The 17,802-nt window shown below is 39.6% G+C and overlaps 1 protein-coding gene across 2 annotated transcripts in view; it reads left to right on the top strand.

Moving 5' to 3' along the window:
- Window positions 1-17,802, top strand: part of CNIH3 (cornichon family AMPA receptor auxiliary protein 3) — a gene marked incomplete at both ends in the record, with an annotated part of 56,993 nt that overhangs the window by 25,677 nt on the left and 13,514 nt on the right. Inside the window, 2 exons of one of the 2 annotated variants that reach the window (XM_082308029.1) lie at window positions 6,325-6,393; window positions 9,347-9,394. In XM_082308029.1, the coding sequence (XP_082164155.1) occupies window positions 6,325-6,393; window positions 9,347-9,394 (117 nt within the window). The remainder of the gene's footprint in view (window positions 1-6,324; window positions 6,394-9,346; window positions 9,395-17,802) is intronic. The other variant, XM_082308030.1, reaches the window with a different exon arrangement.

The following is a 17,802-nucleotide window of genomic DNA, read 5'->3' as shown; positions in this document are numbered from 1 at the left end:
ATTCGGCAACTCTGGCTGGTGTATGGGAAGCAGGCAGCTGTACTGCATCCAGCTGAAATGTAAATGGGCAGGAGATTGTTTCTCTATAGAGTATGGCCAGAACACTGCACCTCCTGTGAAAGCATTGTGAAATACCTAATGGAGGCAAGTAGTTAGTTGGCTGTTTTTTGTAGGGAAAAATGGCAACACTGGCCACACATGCCCTAGGGCATTAAACTGCTACACAAGGCTATTTGTAATTGAAAGAGGAAGATGTTTCCTAATTAATTATATAAACCACGCTGCAGCACAACCCAGCCTTTTTTTCAGTCATACAATATAATTTGCACAGTTATGTAGTGTATTGTGAGCAACCACCGATCTTAAGAAGCTACAGCTTTGTTTCCATTGTTTCTTGTATGCAGTTTTAGAATTAGGACACACAGAATTGTGAGATTAAAAAAAAAAAAAACCCACAAAAAAACATGCCGCAAAAAAACCTTGGGAGTTTCTTTATATTCCTTCTAATTGTGAGCCTGCCTCATGTTACACTTTCAAGCTTTTCACTGTGACTGAGAAATAGGAATGTGCTTTTTCATAAATTAAAATAGGTATCTTCATGTCATCACTGGATTTCTATTCCTGAGGAGTTAACAAAATATAAACTATTATGGAACTTTTATGAAATAAAATATTAAGAACTGAGGAGGATTTATTTCTGTCAGCCTCCTTACAGAGAGACACTGAAACTTTTACTGAAGAAACTTTCCTCCCATCCTGTGTGCTTGATACCAGACCTCAATCTGTTTCTTGCAGGTGTAGCAGGAATGTCTTTTAACATTGTCATAATTTGCAGGCATCCCAAAAGGTTTGTCGGTGAGACTATTGTGTTTACACTTACTGGTTCCATGAAAACAATGTACTTAATACTGTCAGGTTTGTTTCGATGCACTTAGATATAATGCAAGCATAACATAAAATAAGTTACGTGCCAGCAAATAAAGAGTAGGTTTTGACTACAGAGTTGGGAATGCTGGTTAAAAAAAGAGAAAGCAAAAAATGAGGGAATCTAAATGTGTAGTATATTTGAGGCTTAGCTCTTTTCCAAACTGTGATTTAGGTTTTCTTCAAGACTTAGCTGCATTAGTTAAGGCTAGCTCAAGAGAGCCCTGCCTTAATGGTTCTGTTTTTCAGAGCCACCTAGTTCTTCATGTAAACAGGCTTCAGGGTTATCATCTTATCTCTGTGTTCAGTGAATCTTTAGAGGCTTTCCTGGACTTCTCGAAGGGGGTCCATCTTATGATTCCAGTATTTGGGTTCCTTGTGGTATTGTCTCAGACCAGGCTTTCCTCACAGCATGAGCTGGATCTTGTACTGGCTGTCATTTCATGATTCTCAAACTCCTGGTTGCTGTTACTGACTGCCAAAAGGAAGAGCACAGCACATTCACTTCCCCCCCCCCCCCCCCCCCCCCCCCCCCCGGCTAAGGAAATTTCAGCTCATCTCTACATTTACAACAGAAAAAAAGCTGTTACCACTGTACATTATTAAAAACAGTTGTCAGTCAAAGCTCATAACAGTTTTCTATCTTAAAGCTACATCTGTAAGTACTAGTGCAGTGAGGCAAAGAGAATTTAAGGGAGATGCACAGGATCCCAAAGTAAATCAGTGGCACAGCTATGAACAGAGGCAACTCTCTTACCTGTTACAGGGCCATCCTTCCCCCTTTCTGTCAATGCTGCCAGTGCTCATGTTGATATCCAGTTACAAACAGAAGCGTGTGCGTTTGACTTGAGTGGTTGTTACCCTCTTTAACGTTTGGCCCAGCTTGAGAATATGAAGACTTGTTCAAGAAGTATTAAATATAGAGGTGTCGTAAGCCTTATTCTTCCCAGTTGTACTCTGACCCTCTCACGGTTTCTGTTATTTGCTCTTTTACCTTAGTCTAAACATCCATTGCAGATCTAATTCCTAACTTGTAGAGATACTGCATCCATGGGGAGAAATGCTTCACTTCTAATCACGTTTTATAGTTCCTTTTGTGGTTTATTCTGGCACTTTGACTTGTCATAGTTGAATAGATTGAATTCTGTAGAGTGCTCCTGTAAAATGCCGCACTTTTGATTTCAAATGTGCTTCAGTGTGATGAATGCAGCATTAGGGTGGGATGTGGAGTAATGCTTAGATTTGTGGATTGTAGCTCTAGGTTTTATTCTCAAGCCTCTCACCAGATTATTATACGAGTCATGCATAGGTCATTTTCAGGATTTCTGCTCCTGCATTCCATATCTGTAAAATGAATGTGTTTTACCTATACAGCATGTCTGTGTTGACACCCAGTTGGTTATTTTTTGAACAGCTAGGCAGCAGGAATGCTGCAACATGTCAGAGAATCATAGAATAGTTTGGGTTGGAGGGGACCTTTAAAGGCCATCTAGTCCAACCCACCTGCAATGAACAGGGACATCTTCAACTAGATCAGGTTACTCAGAGCCCTGTCCAATCTGACCTTGAATGTTTCCAAGGATGGGGCATCTACCACCTCTCTGGGCAACCTCTTCCAGTGTTTCACACCCCTCATTGTAAAAAAACTTCTTCCTTCTATCCAGTCTGAATCTACCCTCTTTTAGTTTAAAACCATCACCCCTTGTCCTATCGCAACAGGCGATAGGACCTAAAAAGGTCATCCCCATCTTTCTTACAAGCCCCCTTTAAGTACTGAAAGGCTGCAATTAGGTTTCCCCGGAGCCTTCCCTTCTCCAGGCTGAACAACCCCAACTCTCTGTAGGAGAGGTGTTCTATCCGACCCCCACCTCGCTACAGCCTCCTTTCAGGTAGTTGTAGAGAGCAATAAGGTCTCCCCTCAGCCTCCTCTTCTCCAGGCTAAACAACCCCAGCTCCCTCAGCCGCTCCTCCTAAGACTTGTGCTCTAGACCCTTCACCAACTTCGTTGCCCTTCTCTGGCCACGCTCCAGCACCTCGATGTCCTCCTTGTAGTGAGGGGCCCAAAGCTGAACACAGTACTCGAGGTGCGGCCTCACCAGTGCCGAATACAGGGGTACCATCACCTCCCTGGTCCTGCTGGCCATGCTATTCCTGATACAAGCCAGGATGCTATTGGCCTTCTTGGCCACCTGGGCACACTGCTGGCTCATGTTCAGGCGGCTGTCAACCAACACCCCCAGGTCCTTTTCTTCCAGGCAGCTCTCCAGCCACTCCTCCCCCAGCCTGTAGGGTTGCATGGGGTTGTTGTGACCCAAGTGCAGGACCCGGCACTGACCCTTGTTGAATCTCATACAGCTGGCCCCGGCCCAACGATCCAGCCTGTCCAGGTCCCTCTTTAGGGCCTTCCTACCCTCCAGCAGATCGACACTTCCACCCAACTTGGTGTCTTCTGCAAACTTAGCGAGGGTGCATTCAATCCCTTCATCCAGATCATCAGTGAAGCTATTGAACAGGACCCTGAGCCAGGGCCTGAACAGGACCCCAACACTGAGCCCTGGGGAACACCACTCGTGACCGGCCGCCAACTGGATTTGACTGCGTTAACCACCACTCTCTGGGCTCGGCTGTCCAGCCAGTTTTTAACCCAGCATAGAGTGCACTTATCCAAGCCGTGTGCAGCCAGCTTCTCCAGGAGAATGCTCTGGATGACAGTGTCAAAGGCCTTACTAAAGTCCAAGTAGACAACATCCACAGCCTTCCCCTCATCCATTAAGCGGGTCACCTTGTCCTAGAAGGAGACCAAGGTTAGTGAAGCAGGACCTCCCTTTCATAAACCCATGCTAGCTGAGCCTGATCCCCTGGTTGTCCCGCATGTGCCGCGTAATGGCACTCAGGATGATCTGCTCCATGACCTTTCCCAGCACCGAGGTCAGGCTGACAGGCCTGTAGTTCCCCGGATCCTCCTTCCGACCCTTCTTGTAGAGGGGCATCACATTTTCTAACTCCCAGGTATCTGAGACCTCACCAGTTGAGCAGGACTGCTGATAAATGATGGAGAGTGGCTTGGCAAGCTCCTCTGCCAGCTCCCTCAGTATCCTCGGGTGGATCCCGTCTGGCCCCATGGACTTGTGGGCATTCAGGTGGAGGAGCAGGTCGGTGACTGCCACCTCTTTGACAGCCGGGGCTTCATTCTGCATCCTATCTCCATCTCCCAGCTCAGGGGCCTGAAAACCCCAAGGATGACCAGTCTGACTATTAAAGACTGAGGCAAAGAAGGCATTAAGTACCTCAGCCTTCTCCTCATCCTTTATGGCAAAGTTTCCTTCCGCATCCAACAAAGGAGGGAGATTCTCCCTGGCCCTCCTTTTGTCGCTGATACATTTGTAAAAACATTTTTTGTTATCTTTAACGGCGGTGGCCAGTTTAAGTTCTAGCTGGGCCTTCGCCTTTCTAATCTTCTCCCTGTGTAACCTCACGACATCCGTGTAGTCCTCCTGAGTCACCTGCCCCTTCTTCCAAAGGTGGTAGGCTCTTCTTTTTTTCCTGAGTTCCAGCCAAAGCTCTCTGTTCAGCCAGGCCGGTCTTCTCCCCTGTCTGCTCGTCTTTCGGCACATGGGGACAGTCTACTCCTGTGCCTTTGAGACTTCCTTCTTGAATAACATCCAGCCTTCCTGGACTCCTTTGCCCTTCAGGACTGCCTCCCAAGGGACCCTGTTAACCAGACTCCTGAACAGTCCAAAGCCTGCCCTTCTAAGGTTCAGGGTAGCGGTCTTGCTGACCCCCTCCCTTACTTCTCCAAGAATCGAAAACTCTATCATTTCATGGTCGCTGAGCCCAAGACAGGCTCTGACCACCACGTCGCCCACCAGGCCCTCTCTGTTTGTAAACAGCAGGTCCAGCAGGGCACCCCCCTGGTTGCCTCGCTTACCAGCTGCGTCAGGAAGCTATCATCTCCCACACACTCCAGGAACCTCCGAGACTGCTTTCTCTCTGCTGTGTTGTATTTCCAGCAGATATCTGGTAAGTTGAAGTCTCCCATGAGATCAAGGGCTAGAGATTGTGAGACTTCAGCCAACCACTTGTAGAAAACTTCGTCTGTTTCCTCGTTCTGGTTGGGTGGTCTATAACAGACTCCCACCAGGATATCTGCCTTATTAGCCTTCCCTCTGATCTTTACCCATAAGCATTCAACCTTATCATTACCTTCGTTGAGCTCTAGACAATCAAAACACTCTCTAGTGTACAAGGCTTCCCCACCACCTTTCCTTCCTTGCCTGTATTTCCATCATCTTTTTCCATCATTATATTGCCTTGTATTTCCATCATCTTTTTATTGAGAACAAATACTTTGTGGGTTGTAAATTGTTTAAAGAGAAATCGTTGTTTTAACATATATTTATGTGGTGCCTGTCATAGCGAGTGTTCATTCCTTGGGTGAAGCAAGCTGAAGAAAAGGTATTACTAGAACACAAACATAAAATAAAGTGAAGAACATGCTTTGAGATCTTTGAGTGAAATATGCTGAGCGTTATTACAGCTGTTTTCTTTCAGAGAAAACATTATCAAGCATTATTATTTTTATGGGCACTTTTATCTGCTGTACTTTAAAAGTAGGCAGTAATTACCAGTGTGTCTGAATCCATCAGTTAATGGAGGAAACTAAAGGACACGAGCAAAAGGCATGTCTCCATTAATGAGATCTGAGGTAAAGGTTCTAAAACCTGCCAGAATTTAAGAAGGGCATGTTTTGCTCTGGAGTAGTTTACCTTTTGAGGGGTTTGCTTGATAATGAATAGCGGCTTAATAATAATTCAGCTGATACTAATTCAGAATTAATGTCTGAAGTAGGTTTAACAACTAATAAAAAGGGGCTGTTGTGTATGTATTAAACCTGGAAATGCATATCTGGTGCATCTCTGATACCTGAAGTAGGTTTAACAACTAATAAAAAAGGGCTGTTGTTTTAACAACTAATAAAAAAGGGCTGTTGTGTATGTATTAAACCTGGAATAGCATATTCGATGCGTCTCTGTGTTTTAGGGAGCAAATGACTTTTTCCATCAAGTCTGGAGATGCATTTGTTTCTGAAATAGTTTTATGTCATTTGGAAGTTTGATAAAAAAATTGTAGGAGGAAATCTGGAAAGCAACAATGCTGAAAAGGCTGTAGATGTAATTTTACAGAGTGACAGATTAATGGGTTCTAGGTGTCATATGTAGGAGTATCCCATGTTTTGTTTTAACTAGTTAGTTCTTAAAGGAGTGTATCGGGGAAGCTAGTTTCCCATATTTTCTCTGGAAAGGGAGGAAGGGAGGCAGTGCATCTAACTAGTCCCTAAAGGAAAAATAAGGATTTGAATGAGCATTCATTACAATATTTGAATTTTTTTTTTTTTTTCAGATAATTGCCTTTGATGAACTTCGGACAGACTTCAAAAGCCCAATAGATCAGTGCAACCCAGTCCACGCAGTGAGTACAACCAGTGGCTTGCTAAGCAACAGCTACTAAAGAAAGGGAGATGCACTGAGCTGTCAGTGAAAGTATGAGTGTGGAAATGAATGTAGAGTCTGTTGTGAAGTCAACTGTAGTTTGGAAAATTGATTTATTGGGCCAGCCTTCGGAAGCCAGAGGGCGACTCTTTATGCTAATAGCTTTCCTTTTTGCTGAAGGAGGCAAGAAAATAATTTGGAAGTTCAAAAACTGTAGGATATGTAATGTGATGCTAATGCTTTCTTTTTATCTTTTCTTTCTGTGGCACGAGTTTTCCTTTTTGAAATAATTTGCTTTCTCTGTGGTCAAGCATGGGATGACTACCTTCTCCCATACTGTCTGTATCAATGAGTCAAAAGCTTGAAGGGATTTGATAAGAGGTGCATTCCTAGACTTCTCTGTCCCATGGCAGGGCCCTAAATTCTCCTGTGCTTTAAGAGTAAATAACACATTCTGCTGCATCTGCTATGGAAAAGATTAAATATCACCCTGGGACCGTAAACACAGTTTTACCTAATGAACCAAAATGCAACCCAGATTTAAGCATATGAAAATTCCTCTGTTAATTAAAGCTGTAATCTAGGGTGATTTAGCTGACTACAGTTAAAAATGCATCAGATTGTACCACCAAAACTGAGAGCAGAACTTGGCTTCCTGTCATCTCACTGGGAATTACAATGATTATGACAGGTGCTGAATTTGATCTCTACAGAGTATCAAGTTATTGAATTGCCTACAAATGATAACCAGATTCAGTAGCTAGTACTTTGCCATTTAACGTTGTTTCATAACTCAGCAGAGGATTTGCAGTACTGCTTAGACCACTGATGATTTTAAGCATAATCTTTACATGACTCTTCAAATAAGAAGACTTGTTTACTGTTCGCTAACTCATAAGCAAAGAAAGAGAACAGAAGAAAGAAATTATATGAAGAAATCCTATAGAGGACTTCAATGGAAGTAATCTGGTTCTGAATTTACTGGAAGTAATCTGATTTTGAATTCACTTTATCTGTTTTTACTTTCCGTCTTGAGAACCGCACACAAGAAATGTGTATATGTACCTAATTCCGGTAATTTGTTCTCTTCCTAAAAGTTGTAAGATGCTCCATGGAGATAATTTCCTTTTATTTTAAAATGGTAATGGAATTGGTCTCCAGGAAAAAAAAGTTAATAAGTCCTTGTTTCAGTTATATTAGTGGTGTAATCAAAAAGTTAATCATAGAGTTTCCAGTAACACAGCAAAGTATTCTGTGATCAGTTGACATATTTGACTTTCTCCTATGAAACTTGCTATGATAACTCAAGCAATAATCTCAGATTGCTTTCTTCTGCACAGTATACATGTTGATGCCTTTTATATTGACATAAAAGGAAGATTTTTAGCAGGTATTTCTTATATCTTTGGTCAAGTGTATTTTCATTTTTCCCTATGCATAGTTGCCCGTGCCCATATTCCATTTATTTGGTGGGGTAGTTTTCTTTATTGCGCTATAAGAATGTCTGATATTTACTCATGTGTCTTCCACAATGTTTTCAAGACAGAGCATAGAGCCTTTTTGACAAGAGAAGGCTGAATTAGGGAGAAATCAGAGGCAAAAACAATGGCAGTACTGAGGATTTAATTCAAATTTCCTGGTTGACACTCTATTACCTACAGTTCAAAGATACACTTCCTGCTTCTCCAAGGCTAGCTGCAGTTAGGCATTTGTCTTCTAAACGGAATTGAGAGGATTATCTTTCCCCCTCCACTTAACCTCCTACTAAAGGCAAAAAAGCTTTCTGTAGCTTCACAGGCACATCCACACATATCCATTCTCATGTTTGCAACTGTGAGTCTAAAATTTCTGAATCTCTTTTAGATCACAGACACCAGAGAGAGTCACAATATTTGTCTGGTGCCTGTCAAGCTTCCAGTGTCTCACTGTCTCTCCAAAATGATCCTTTTATTAAAAATGGCTTAAACTTGGGGACAGGAAAGGAAAAGAGACATTTCTTTGGAGAACAGAAATAAAACACAAACTTGGAGCAAATTTAAAATGTTTGAAAAGCAAAAAGCTTAGGGACAGTTGGCTTCTCACATTGGTATATTACATTACCTGTTTAAAAAAGGTCATTGTTCAGAATATATTTTCCCATGTCTAAATGAAAATATTACCAGATAGTCTTCTGAGGACAACAAAACCACTCTGCCTTCTGCAATGTACCCAACTGTAGAATCTTTCACAGTAACTCCAGTGATGCGGTTATGCAGAGTGAAATCTGTTTTTACTAGTGAATTTCTCATTATGAGCCATTTAAAAGAAAACCTGTCTTTGTCTTGTCTTCTGTCTGTGAATCGAGCTTAGGCCATCTTTTGAGTCAGTGCTTAATTACAGTGACTTTCAGTATCTATGAATGCATCTGTTGTTTAAAGTGGCATTTCTAGGACATTGCAGATATTCTTCACTAATGGGTTAAATTCTAATATCACGTGTTGCTCAGGCACCTTCTTAGTGTTAGAGGAATGGCTGCCTTACCAACTTTGTAGTTGTTTTTCACATTCAGAATTATCTTGAAGCCAGAGGCTGGCTACCTGAAAATGCACGACCAAGTCTCTGTGGTATAGATTGGCACCATTGGATAGAACCACAAAGGCTGACTTAAAAGAAGTTGAAGCCTCTGGCTCAAGGCTAACACAGACTGGAATCCCCAGTTTATATTGTTACACCCCGTAACAGATGAAAAAATGACTTATTGGAACTCTGAAATGGGTAAATCATTTGGCTTGCAAACAGTAGGTAAGAAGTGAATACTGTTGTTTCAGGTTAATAACGTGTGTTGCTTCCCTGCAGCCATTAATTGTGATCTTGACCCATTGTAATTGTAATATATTGTCTTTAATTTGTAACACCAGCTAATCTCCTACCTGTTTCCCACTTTTTCTTGACAGAGAGAGCGGCTGAGAAATATCGAGCGTATTTGCTTTCTCCTGCGAAAGGTGAGCATAAACTAGCCTAGAATTTGTCAACTTTATGAGAACTAAAGCCATCAAGTGGCGATGTGCATTCATTTGCTCTGTGAATGATGCTCACACTCCATTGATGAAAGGCTGGATTCTACTGCAGAGGTGGAAATCGTGATGACCTTGTAAGGACAGAGTAAGACCAATTTTAAAAGGTTAACATAATGGAGGATTTCTGGATAAGAACTGAAACTTCAGAACATCAGTCCGTTCATTTTGGAACATGCTTTTCGAAGGTGGTGAATCGTTTTGCAGTTGCAGCTTAAGGTGCTTTTATAACCCTATCGATGATATTGTAGCACAGGCTTTAGAAATACCCTTTTTTGAACAGTAGCTTACTATTTAATAAATTAAACATTTTATTAGCTACATATTTAATGTTGAAGTTTTTTAATTGGCTGAAAAGAGAAGTTGATATAGTATTTATTTTAACTTGATGCAAGAGAGATGCTGAGTGCCTCAGTTTCTGAGGGATTTGAAGGAGCTGATAAATTGTAAGATTGATACATTCATGGGTTATTCATCTATAGCTTGAAAGAGGGTTTTCATAAACACTCGTTGTTCTCCTGACTCTGGCCCATTGAAGTCAAAATAATCATGGTTCCAAACTATTTTATTCTATATATCAAAGTTTCTATAAATTGCCCTCAGCAGAGTAGTAATGGAGCCTCCTAAATTATTCTGCATTTTTGCTTAGAAAGGTTATCACTAAAGTGTGGACTACTGACTGCATCCTAATCAAGCTAAGAACTAAATTCAGATATGGTTGTAAGAAACTGATGGCCTCATCCTTAGAAGTTTTGGAAAAGCCAGTGCTAGGGATTATTGGTTTGGGGTGATCCAAAGGCGTAACTGTGACTCCATGCAGAATCTGTGAAGTGTCATTCTCTGATCAGTCAGAACCTGAGTCGTATCTGTTTGGCACCATTATGAGCATGTGGCTGTTAGGAGCCACATTTAACTACTTACTTAGCCTGTTTATGACACTAGGGAAATGAAAATAAGAGAAAATACCACCAATATCACCAATAGCTTTCCATTTTATCAAATAGGCAGCCAGCCAATTTCAAGCTGTGTCCCAGTTTCTTTGACATAAAGCAACTGGTGAGTGGTAGTGTATTAATATATGTGAGCCCCATGGGAGTGCCTTGCCTGCATCAGTGTTTAATTTTTATTGAGCCTCAGCCTCACTGTGAACAGCAAAATGGAGCATTTTGGCTAATTACAGACTCTGTATTCATAAGGGATTGGCTTGCTTCTGGTTCACTTAAACAGTTTGTTAATTCAGCCTCTTCTTCAAAGTTCTTTGGGGACACATTTGTTTTAATTGAGAGATTATATGCAAGAAGAGGAAGGTGCAATAACTACAGCGATTGGTAGTCTTCAAATTTGACAACCACTAAAAATAGCTTTAATTTATGTAGTATAAAGGGTTCACTGTTGAGGAAAATTCTGGCAAAACAGTGAAGAATTGAGTGCCAGCTATATAGATACAGGAAAATAGCAGTTAGGATGCTTTCAGCAAGCACTAAATATGTCCCTCATTATAACATGGTGTAGCTTTAGGTCTGTTTCTCTTTCTATGAAACAACAACATATCTGTTTTCCTATGTCTTGAAGTCAGTTAATTCTTTTAAAGGGCTTTGAAAACAGTGATATCTTGCTATTTATGACATTAGAACTTAGTGCTTAAGATCTGCTGTAAATCTGTTTTTTAAAGAGTTTATAGATGGGCTATAAAAATATGTTCGGTTTCATTATATCCTGGTTTTAGAACGGGTTCTTGGGAATTATTACATGGGCATACAATATGTCATATAAATCTGATCCCAGTGGGCAAAGAGTTTCCTAAGGATGGATTTTCAGTTTTATCTCCAAAATACTTGGAGAAGATTAACAAACTGTGGCCAGGTATGTGATATGTCGCCAGATATTATATAACTTATTTACATTTTCCAAAATAGAATGGAGGATGTAACTATTCTGCAGCCAGGCATTTTTTGACGTTTGGTTTGGGGAAAATGTTTCTGTATCATTATAATAAGTAGGGATCATGCGAAGCAGCTGTATATGGTGCTGGCATGTGTACATGCATGTATACACAGGTCCACGTTTTTATGGTGCTATAGAATTAGAATTAGATCAGCCTAAGTTTTCTGGTTACTGGAGAATGATTGATTATGTATAAAGAAGCTATGAGCTTTGTATAGCCATGGTCAAATCTCTTCTATCCTGAAGTAAATGAGAGGAAGGACTTATTTTCAGAAGCCAGCACAAAGTGAGGTTCTCTCAGGATACAGGTATCTCATTTCATTCAGCGGTGTGTTTTGAGGGCTTTGTAGTGTATATATGGGTTCATGTATGTGCTCATTGAACTGTTGAAGGTCCACCAGTTGTCCACTGTGTGGACATTGGTGTGTCATACAAGTGTTACAGGATTCACATAGGACATCCACTAGTTTTGGCGAATGCTGTGGAGTTTGTATCTGTGCTCTTTTTTTTTTTTTTTCTTTTTTTTTTCTTTCTCAATTACCTTTGTTTCTCTAAGGATATGATTACGTGACACACTACAGTGCTGTACAGAGAAACACAAACTAGTTGTGAATGAGCTGTCTTGAGCTAGTGGAAGCAGTACGGGATACAGCAGTACAGGCTCCCTGGGCTCGTTAGCCCTGCTGAGGAGTGGGATAGGTGAGGCGTGCCATAAAGGTCTACCATGATTTTTGTGATTAAATATTTTGGTGGGGTTATTAAAATATATTCAGTTAATGATGACAGCAATATTATATAATTGTAATTGCAGTTGTATTTCAAGAAATCTGCCTGCCTGATTGATTCCCGTTGGATATGCTTATTTTAGCACTAAGGACAGTTAGGAATTTCCTAGATTAAAACACAGTCTATTTCATTAATCAGCCACTGTAGTATTATTACTTTACCTTTGAGGAAATTTAAATTAAGTTGTGATTAGGTTATGCATCGTAATTTTTGAATTAATCTGATAAATCCTTACTAAGGAGAGTTGATTGAACTTGCTTCCTGCTCAGCGAACGTATTTCAGACTTCAGTTTGCTCATGCCAAACACTACTGAACCATATAAGTGACATTTCTCAAATTATCAGCAAATATTTGTTTTTAAACCCCATTAAGCTAAAGTAAGAGTGATTTATGAAAGCAAAACTGGAATTGGAACTTACCTGGGAGGAATTGAGGTAGATAAAAGACAGATTTTTACTCATTTTCCTACTGTAGTGGAGCATTTTAGTTGTTAGGCATAAAATCCATAAAACTGCAAGTGCAAGAAAATATTGTACTGGAGTTCAGTCCTTTTTCTTGATTTTATTTGGGTGGTGGTTTGGTTTTTTTTTTTTTTTTGGTTTTTTGTTTTTTTTCAGTCCTGAAGGGATGATTGGAAGAGAGCAAATTCAGCAAGAAATCTAACCACAGGCAAGGTGACATTAATCTCAAAGATGTTCCAGATGAACTTGAACTGTCTTGAAAAATACGAACAAATACACAGACAAAAAACCCTGCAGGGACAAATTTGAATAACCAAACTTAGCCAGTTCAACACTCCAGTAGTAGCAGTAGCAATAGTAGATTGTAAATCAGGAGCTGGGGTGTTTAAAAAAAAAACAAACCCAAACCCTCTTCACCTAGTCTTTTTTGAAGGAAGTTTTGATGTTTTAGTTAGGAGGTTGAAAGTTGCCAATGCTTCGTCTGTTCTAGTACTTCTGTCACTGTGGCTTCCAGTGGAGCTGGACCTGCGACAGTAGTGGTGGAAATTTATTCTGTACTCAGTAGTTCTGGTGTTTATCGGATTCAATTCTGGTTTTTACCACTCTGCAAAAATAAAATAAATCTATCTTTTATATTCCATAGTATATACCCTAATACACATCAGAGTTATGTTTTACTGTATTTACAGGTTTTGGTAAATAACCAAAACCAATGTTACCTTAAAGAGCAATTATAGAAGACTTATCCATTCAGATTGAGGTACTGTAAATAAAGTGTAAAACCTAGTGAGCATAATATATAATTCCAAACACCTGAGTGTCTGCATACAGTTTTGTTTTGATATGTTTCCATATTTAAATATTCTGTTAAAAAAGTAAAAATTACTTACATCTATGAAAATAACAATAATTCAGAGGCATCAGTAATCAGCAGCTTGAAGGGTTGTGGGTTAACACCATAGGTTCAACTGTAGACGGAGCGGTCCAAGGAAGAAGATAAGGCTTGATGCTGTGTCTGTGTCATGCCTGTTTGTTAGCATTGAATGCACATACTCAAAGCCTGAAAAAAAACCACTATATGTTCAGTGAGCATTACTAAGCTCACTGGACCAGCTAACAGGGAACAAGTTAGCTTTTTAGCTTTTCCTTAATAGCAGATGAAAACAGTATTTTCTGAGCGTGGAGGTTCTTCTGCTTTACACGTAGGTAAATATTATGGGAAGTCAGCATTTTAAAAAAGTAGCCCCGTCTTTCCTTGTTTATCCTTTTTCAGCTGACAGCTTCTTTCCTGCATATTTTGGATAAAGGAGACTGACCAATGTGCAGTAGAATAATTGCCATATGAAATAATTTTTGTACTTGGACCTTGCTAGGTTCCAGACCTTCACCTACCAGTAGCTCCTACCATTCTCTGCCTGCAGCAGCTACAGTGGACATAACCCTTTGGAGAGTGTCAGGTGTCACAGTAGCTGATTTCAATTGACTGATCATATTCTTTTCTTATTGATAAATTTGCTGATTATTATGGTGATCACTCCTTCTGTTGTTCTGCCTCATAGTCACTGGCAAGCCTGAGATAATGATGTGATGGATTTTGAGTGTGTGTTTCTGGATATGTCAGTTGGTTGCTTCATCAGGGATTTAGGGATTTATAGATATGTGACATTATTTTAGCCAGTCTGCAGGCTGATAGTCATTAGCAGAGTACTTCTGTAAGCATATAGCATGGTTCATTAAAATGCTTAATGTAAGGTTATATAAGCAAATGTAGTAAATGTGATGTATAATCACAAGGAATTTTTAAAGTGGTGTGTATCCATCCATATGTAAGAAGGAATCATGCTTTCTTCCTGGGCTTGAAAAATCTCATAGGCAGAAACTACAGCAATAAGACAATTAGTTTGTTGCAGAACTGCGAATAGCAGCAATAGTTTTACCTTTTTTAGTGCTATACATTTTTTACAACCTCAGTAAAGATGTTTTAGTTCCTCATTTAGTTAGACTTGACAGAAAAAGAAAATGTTGCAGTATAGCCACAGTAGAAGGATAAGTCTGCAGCGTAAATACATACCGGGTTTGTGGTATGCATTGTGCATTATATTCAGGATCTCCTAACCAGTAGTCAACATTTTGTCTTTGAAGTTCAGGTGCTTGCGTTATCTGAGAGGAAAACAGAATTTTTAGTCTAGTCAAAAGGTATTTTTGGACTGTGGAAATAGCAGTGATATTCCACCTTGCAGGACAAAGAAGCTGATGTATCCAGAGTTCTGATAAACTGCTGCTGTCACAAAGATCACAAAGGGAACAAAAAATGGCACCATGTGACATTTTTCCCGTTAACAGTGATTGTTACGATGATGGAGCACATGAACTTTGTCCATTCTCATTAGAGACCAAAAAGTTCATCATTGTTACTGGTTTCTCAGTACATATTGTATTTCTTGATGTGTCTAATGCTCTCTCTTTTCATACCTCATCAATATGATGAAACTGCTGAGTTTTGACAAATCATCTGGGCAGCAGGAAAACTGTCAGGAGACCCATCCTAGTGAGTGACTGGGAGCATAAACCCTAATCAAGAGACAATGTGGATAACTTCTGAAGAATGAATATAGAATTATGTATATAGAAAACATACTGCAGGTACCTAGGTAGTTATTCAGTACTTTGTCTCCCTATGACTCAGTGCAATACAGAAGCTTGTACCCAAGCAGGCATTGCTGTGTATAAAATGATTTAAGTAAATACTATGTATTTTTAAAATTATTTCTACCATCTCTTTTTTTTTTTTTTTTTTTTTTTTTTCTTCAATCTTTGCACTGCAATTCAGTGGTTCAAAACAGAGTTGGTTTATATCAAAAAGCTTTCTGAACATCCCTGGATTTAGGAAGGGTTTGACTTCAAGTTTGACGTTCATGCTTAGCATTCATCTCTAACATTGAACTACAATAAAAGCAGCTGTAATAGCCCTCTGTGGGCACTCTCAGTCCCTCCTTGGCATTGACAGCTTGGAGCAATCTCTGTTTATTGCTCTGAGATGAGAAACGTGTTGATATTCAAGCATAAACCCATGTGGAATAGGCCTGGACTTAGATTTGAAGTCCTTATAATTCAGACACCATTTAGATAAAAACTGTGTAGTGCATTGTTGGTGGTTATGACCAAATACATCTGAATTTGCGTAGAAATTCCCAGTGAAACTCAGGAGAAACCACAAAGGTCAAACTCTGAGTAGAATGAGGGTAAGAAATACAAGTTTTTGACTAGACAATTCAGCACATGACTTCGTAGCACTTCACTTGAGCTAGTGATGCTTTATTCCTTAGAAAATCATCATTTTCTTCCCTTTGGGTCTGGCCATTAGTGGGAGAGGACTGTGTCATACAGGAGGGTGGCTGGTACATATTTCCAAGATGTCGGGGTGCCTTTTGATCGGATTGCAGTTTCATCTCTAGTTTTATCAAGGACTGAACTTTCTATTAACTGGCCTGATAAACAATATGAATATGAAACAGTTTTTAAGTAATCCTTTTTTTAGAGGTTTAAACATATGATCTGTTATTGGGACTGCAGTGGTATTCTGAATTAACATTATGATATGAAAAATCTTCACATTTTAAAGGTGTCTTCATTAAATTCAAAAGGGTGGTTTCAGGAAGTTCTATTTGTCTTCTTTCTGGAAAAAAATATAATACAGGAGCAAATCTGCTTTTGTTGTGATTAGGTGGATAATCTGCTGTTTTACGTTTTGCCACTGTTTGAATTTTGCATTCTTTTTTTATTCCCTTAGTTGGATACTTTGATCTTTTAAAGGCATTATTGTGCTTCAGCCAGAGAAGTCCTTTCAGCAAGACTTGGCTCTCCTTTTCTATTATGTTTTCATTAGTGTTTGTGTTACAGCACTGCTTCCAGACTCAAGTGAAAAATAAAACCTTATTGTGCCAGGTGCTACAAAAACCACATGGGAATAAATATGAAGAGCATTTGTTTACACTCACGAGACATGTACGCAATAGGAAAGGAAAGGTTGCGCAGCTGATCTGATAATAGAAGTCTCGTTTTCAGAGAGCTGCTTAGTTTTCTTGTTAGCAGGCATAGTTTGAATTTCTTAGTTTTAATTGAAGCTAAAAATGTTTGCTGGTTTTGAGGGGTCTGATGGTTCATTGAGTTAATAATTGCATGTAGTCTTTAATCTCTACAGCAGCTGTTCAAATCAGAACAAATCTGGAATCAGACTCAAACTACTGCCGTCCAATTGATGACGGTTAGGAGTAAAATTATCTTGCTTAGAGACTTGTGATGCTTGCTCTACAGAAATACTAATAAACATAGACAATATGATGAGCTAGATCTCCGTCAACATCATAGTGAGTATGAGCTACACGCCCCTGCTATACATATACACACATAATTAGCTCCTAAGCTGCCCCAGAAGAAATTCTAGAGTTTGCATGCAGGCACTGGAATAAAGGATATTGCTGTTTCTAAAGCATTAATTAGATCTGCAGATTTTGTAGGATGTTAGCTCGCCATGCTGTACAGATTCTGTGAGTTAGTACTTGGACTGTCAATACAATATCTTTCATAAAACTAAGTTCATTTAAGTTCTCTTGTTTGAAGTGACCTAGGACTTTAAGTACATTAGACTCTGAGCACGTGTGAGAGACATAAAACTGGTAAGTGTGTATTTCAGTACTCAGTACTTATTTGAAAGATACTGCTAAGCTCCTATTAGATGATAAAGCCAACTTTCTTCTGGTCTTCAGACTGGCTCTGATAGGGTGTTTTTATATTAGGAATGAGTAACTTTTTACACTCTTAAGGATAAAATTTGAAGTTAGGTAAAAATGTATTAGTATACAATTTTTAGTTTATGGAAATCATGACTTATGGATGAGTTATTTTTAGACAATTTTGGTACAGCATCTCTTGTTAGTCAAAAGAAGCATGAGATAAATTTTAAATCTGCTGTTCATGTAAACAGCAGGGCTGTCCTTAGGTTGTACAAGTGGAAGAAAGAAGAATGTAGCTTGACAGGGGAAGTGGGGATATGGGAAAAGCAAGTAAAATATTTTTAACTGAAGTATTATTCACTTTCACTCTATGTTGGTTTAATTGTTTTCTGCAGCTTGCCTAAAAGAGGA

This window comes from Platalea leucorodia (genome assembly GCF_965183815.1).
Source record: "Platalea leucorodia genome assembly, chromosome: 3".
In the NCBI taxonomy this organism is placed as follows: domain Eukaryota; kingdom Metazoa; phylum Chordata; class Aves; order Pelecaniformes; family Threskiornithidae; genus Platalea; species Platalea leucorodia.
The sequence above is the reverse complement of the archived record's forward strand: the minus strand, read 5'-3'. Positions and strand labels throughout refer to the sequence as shown.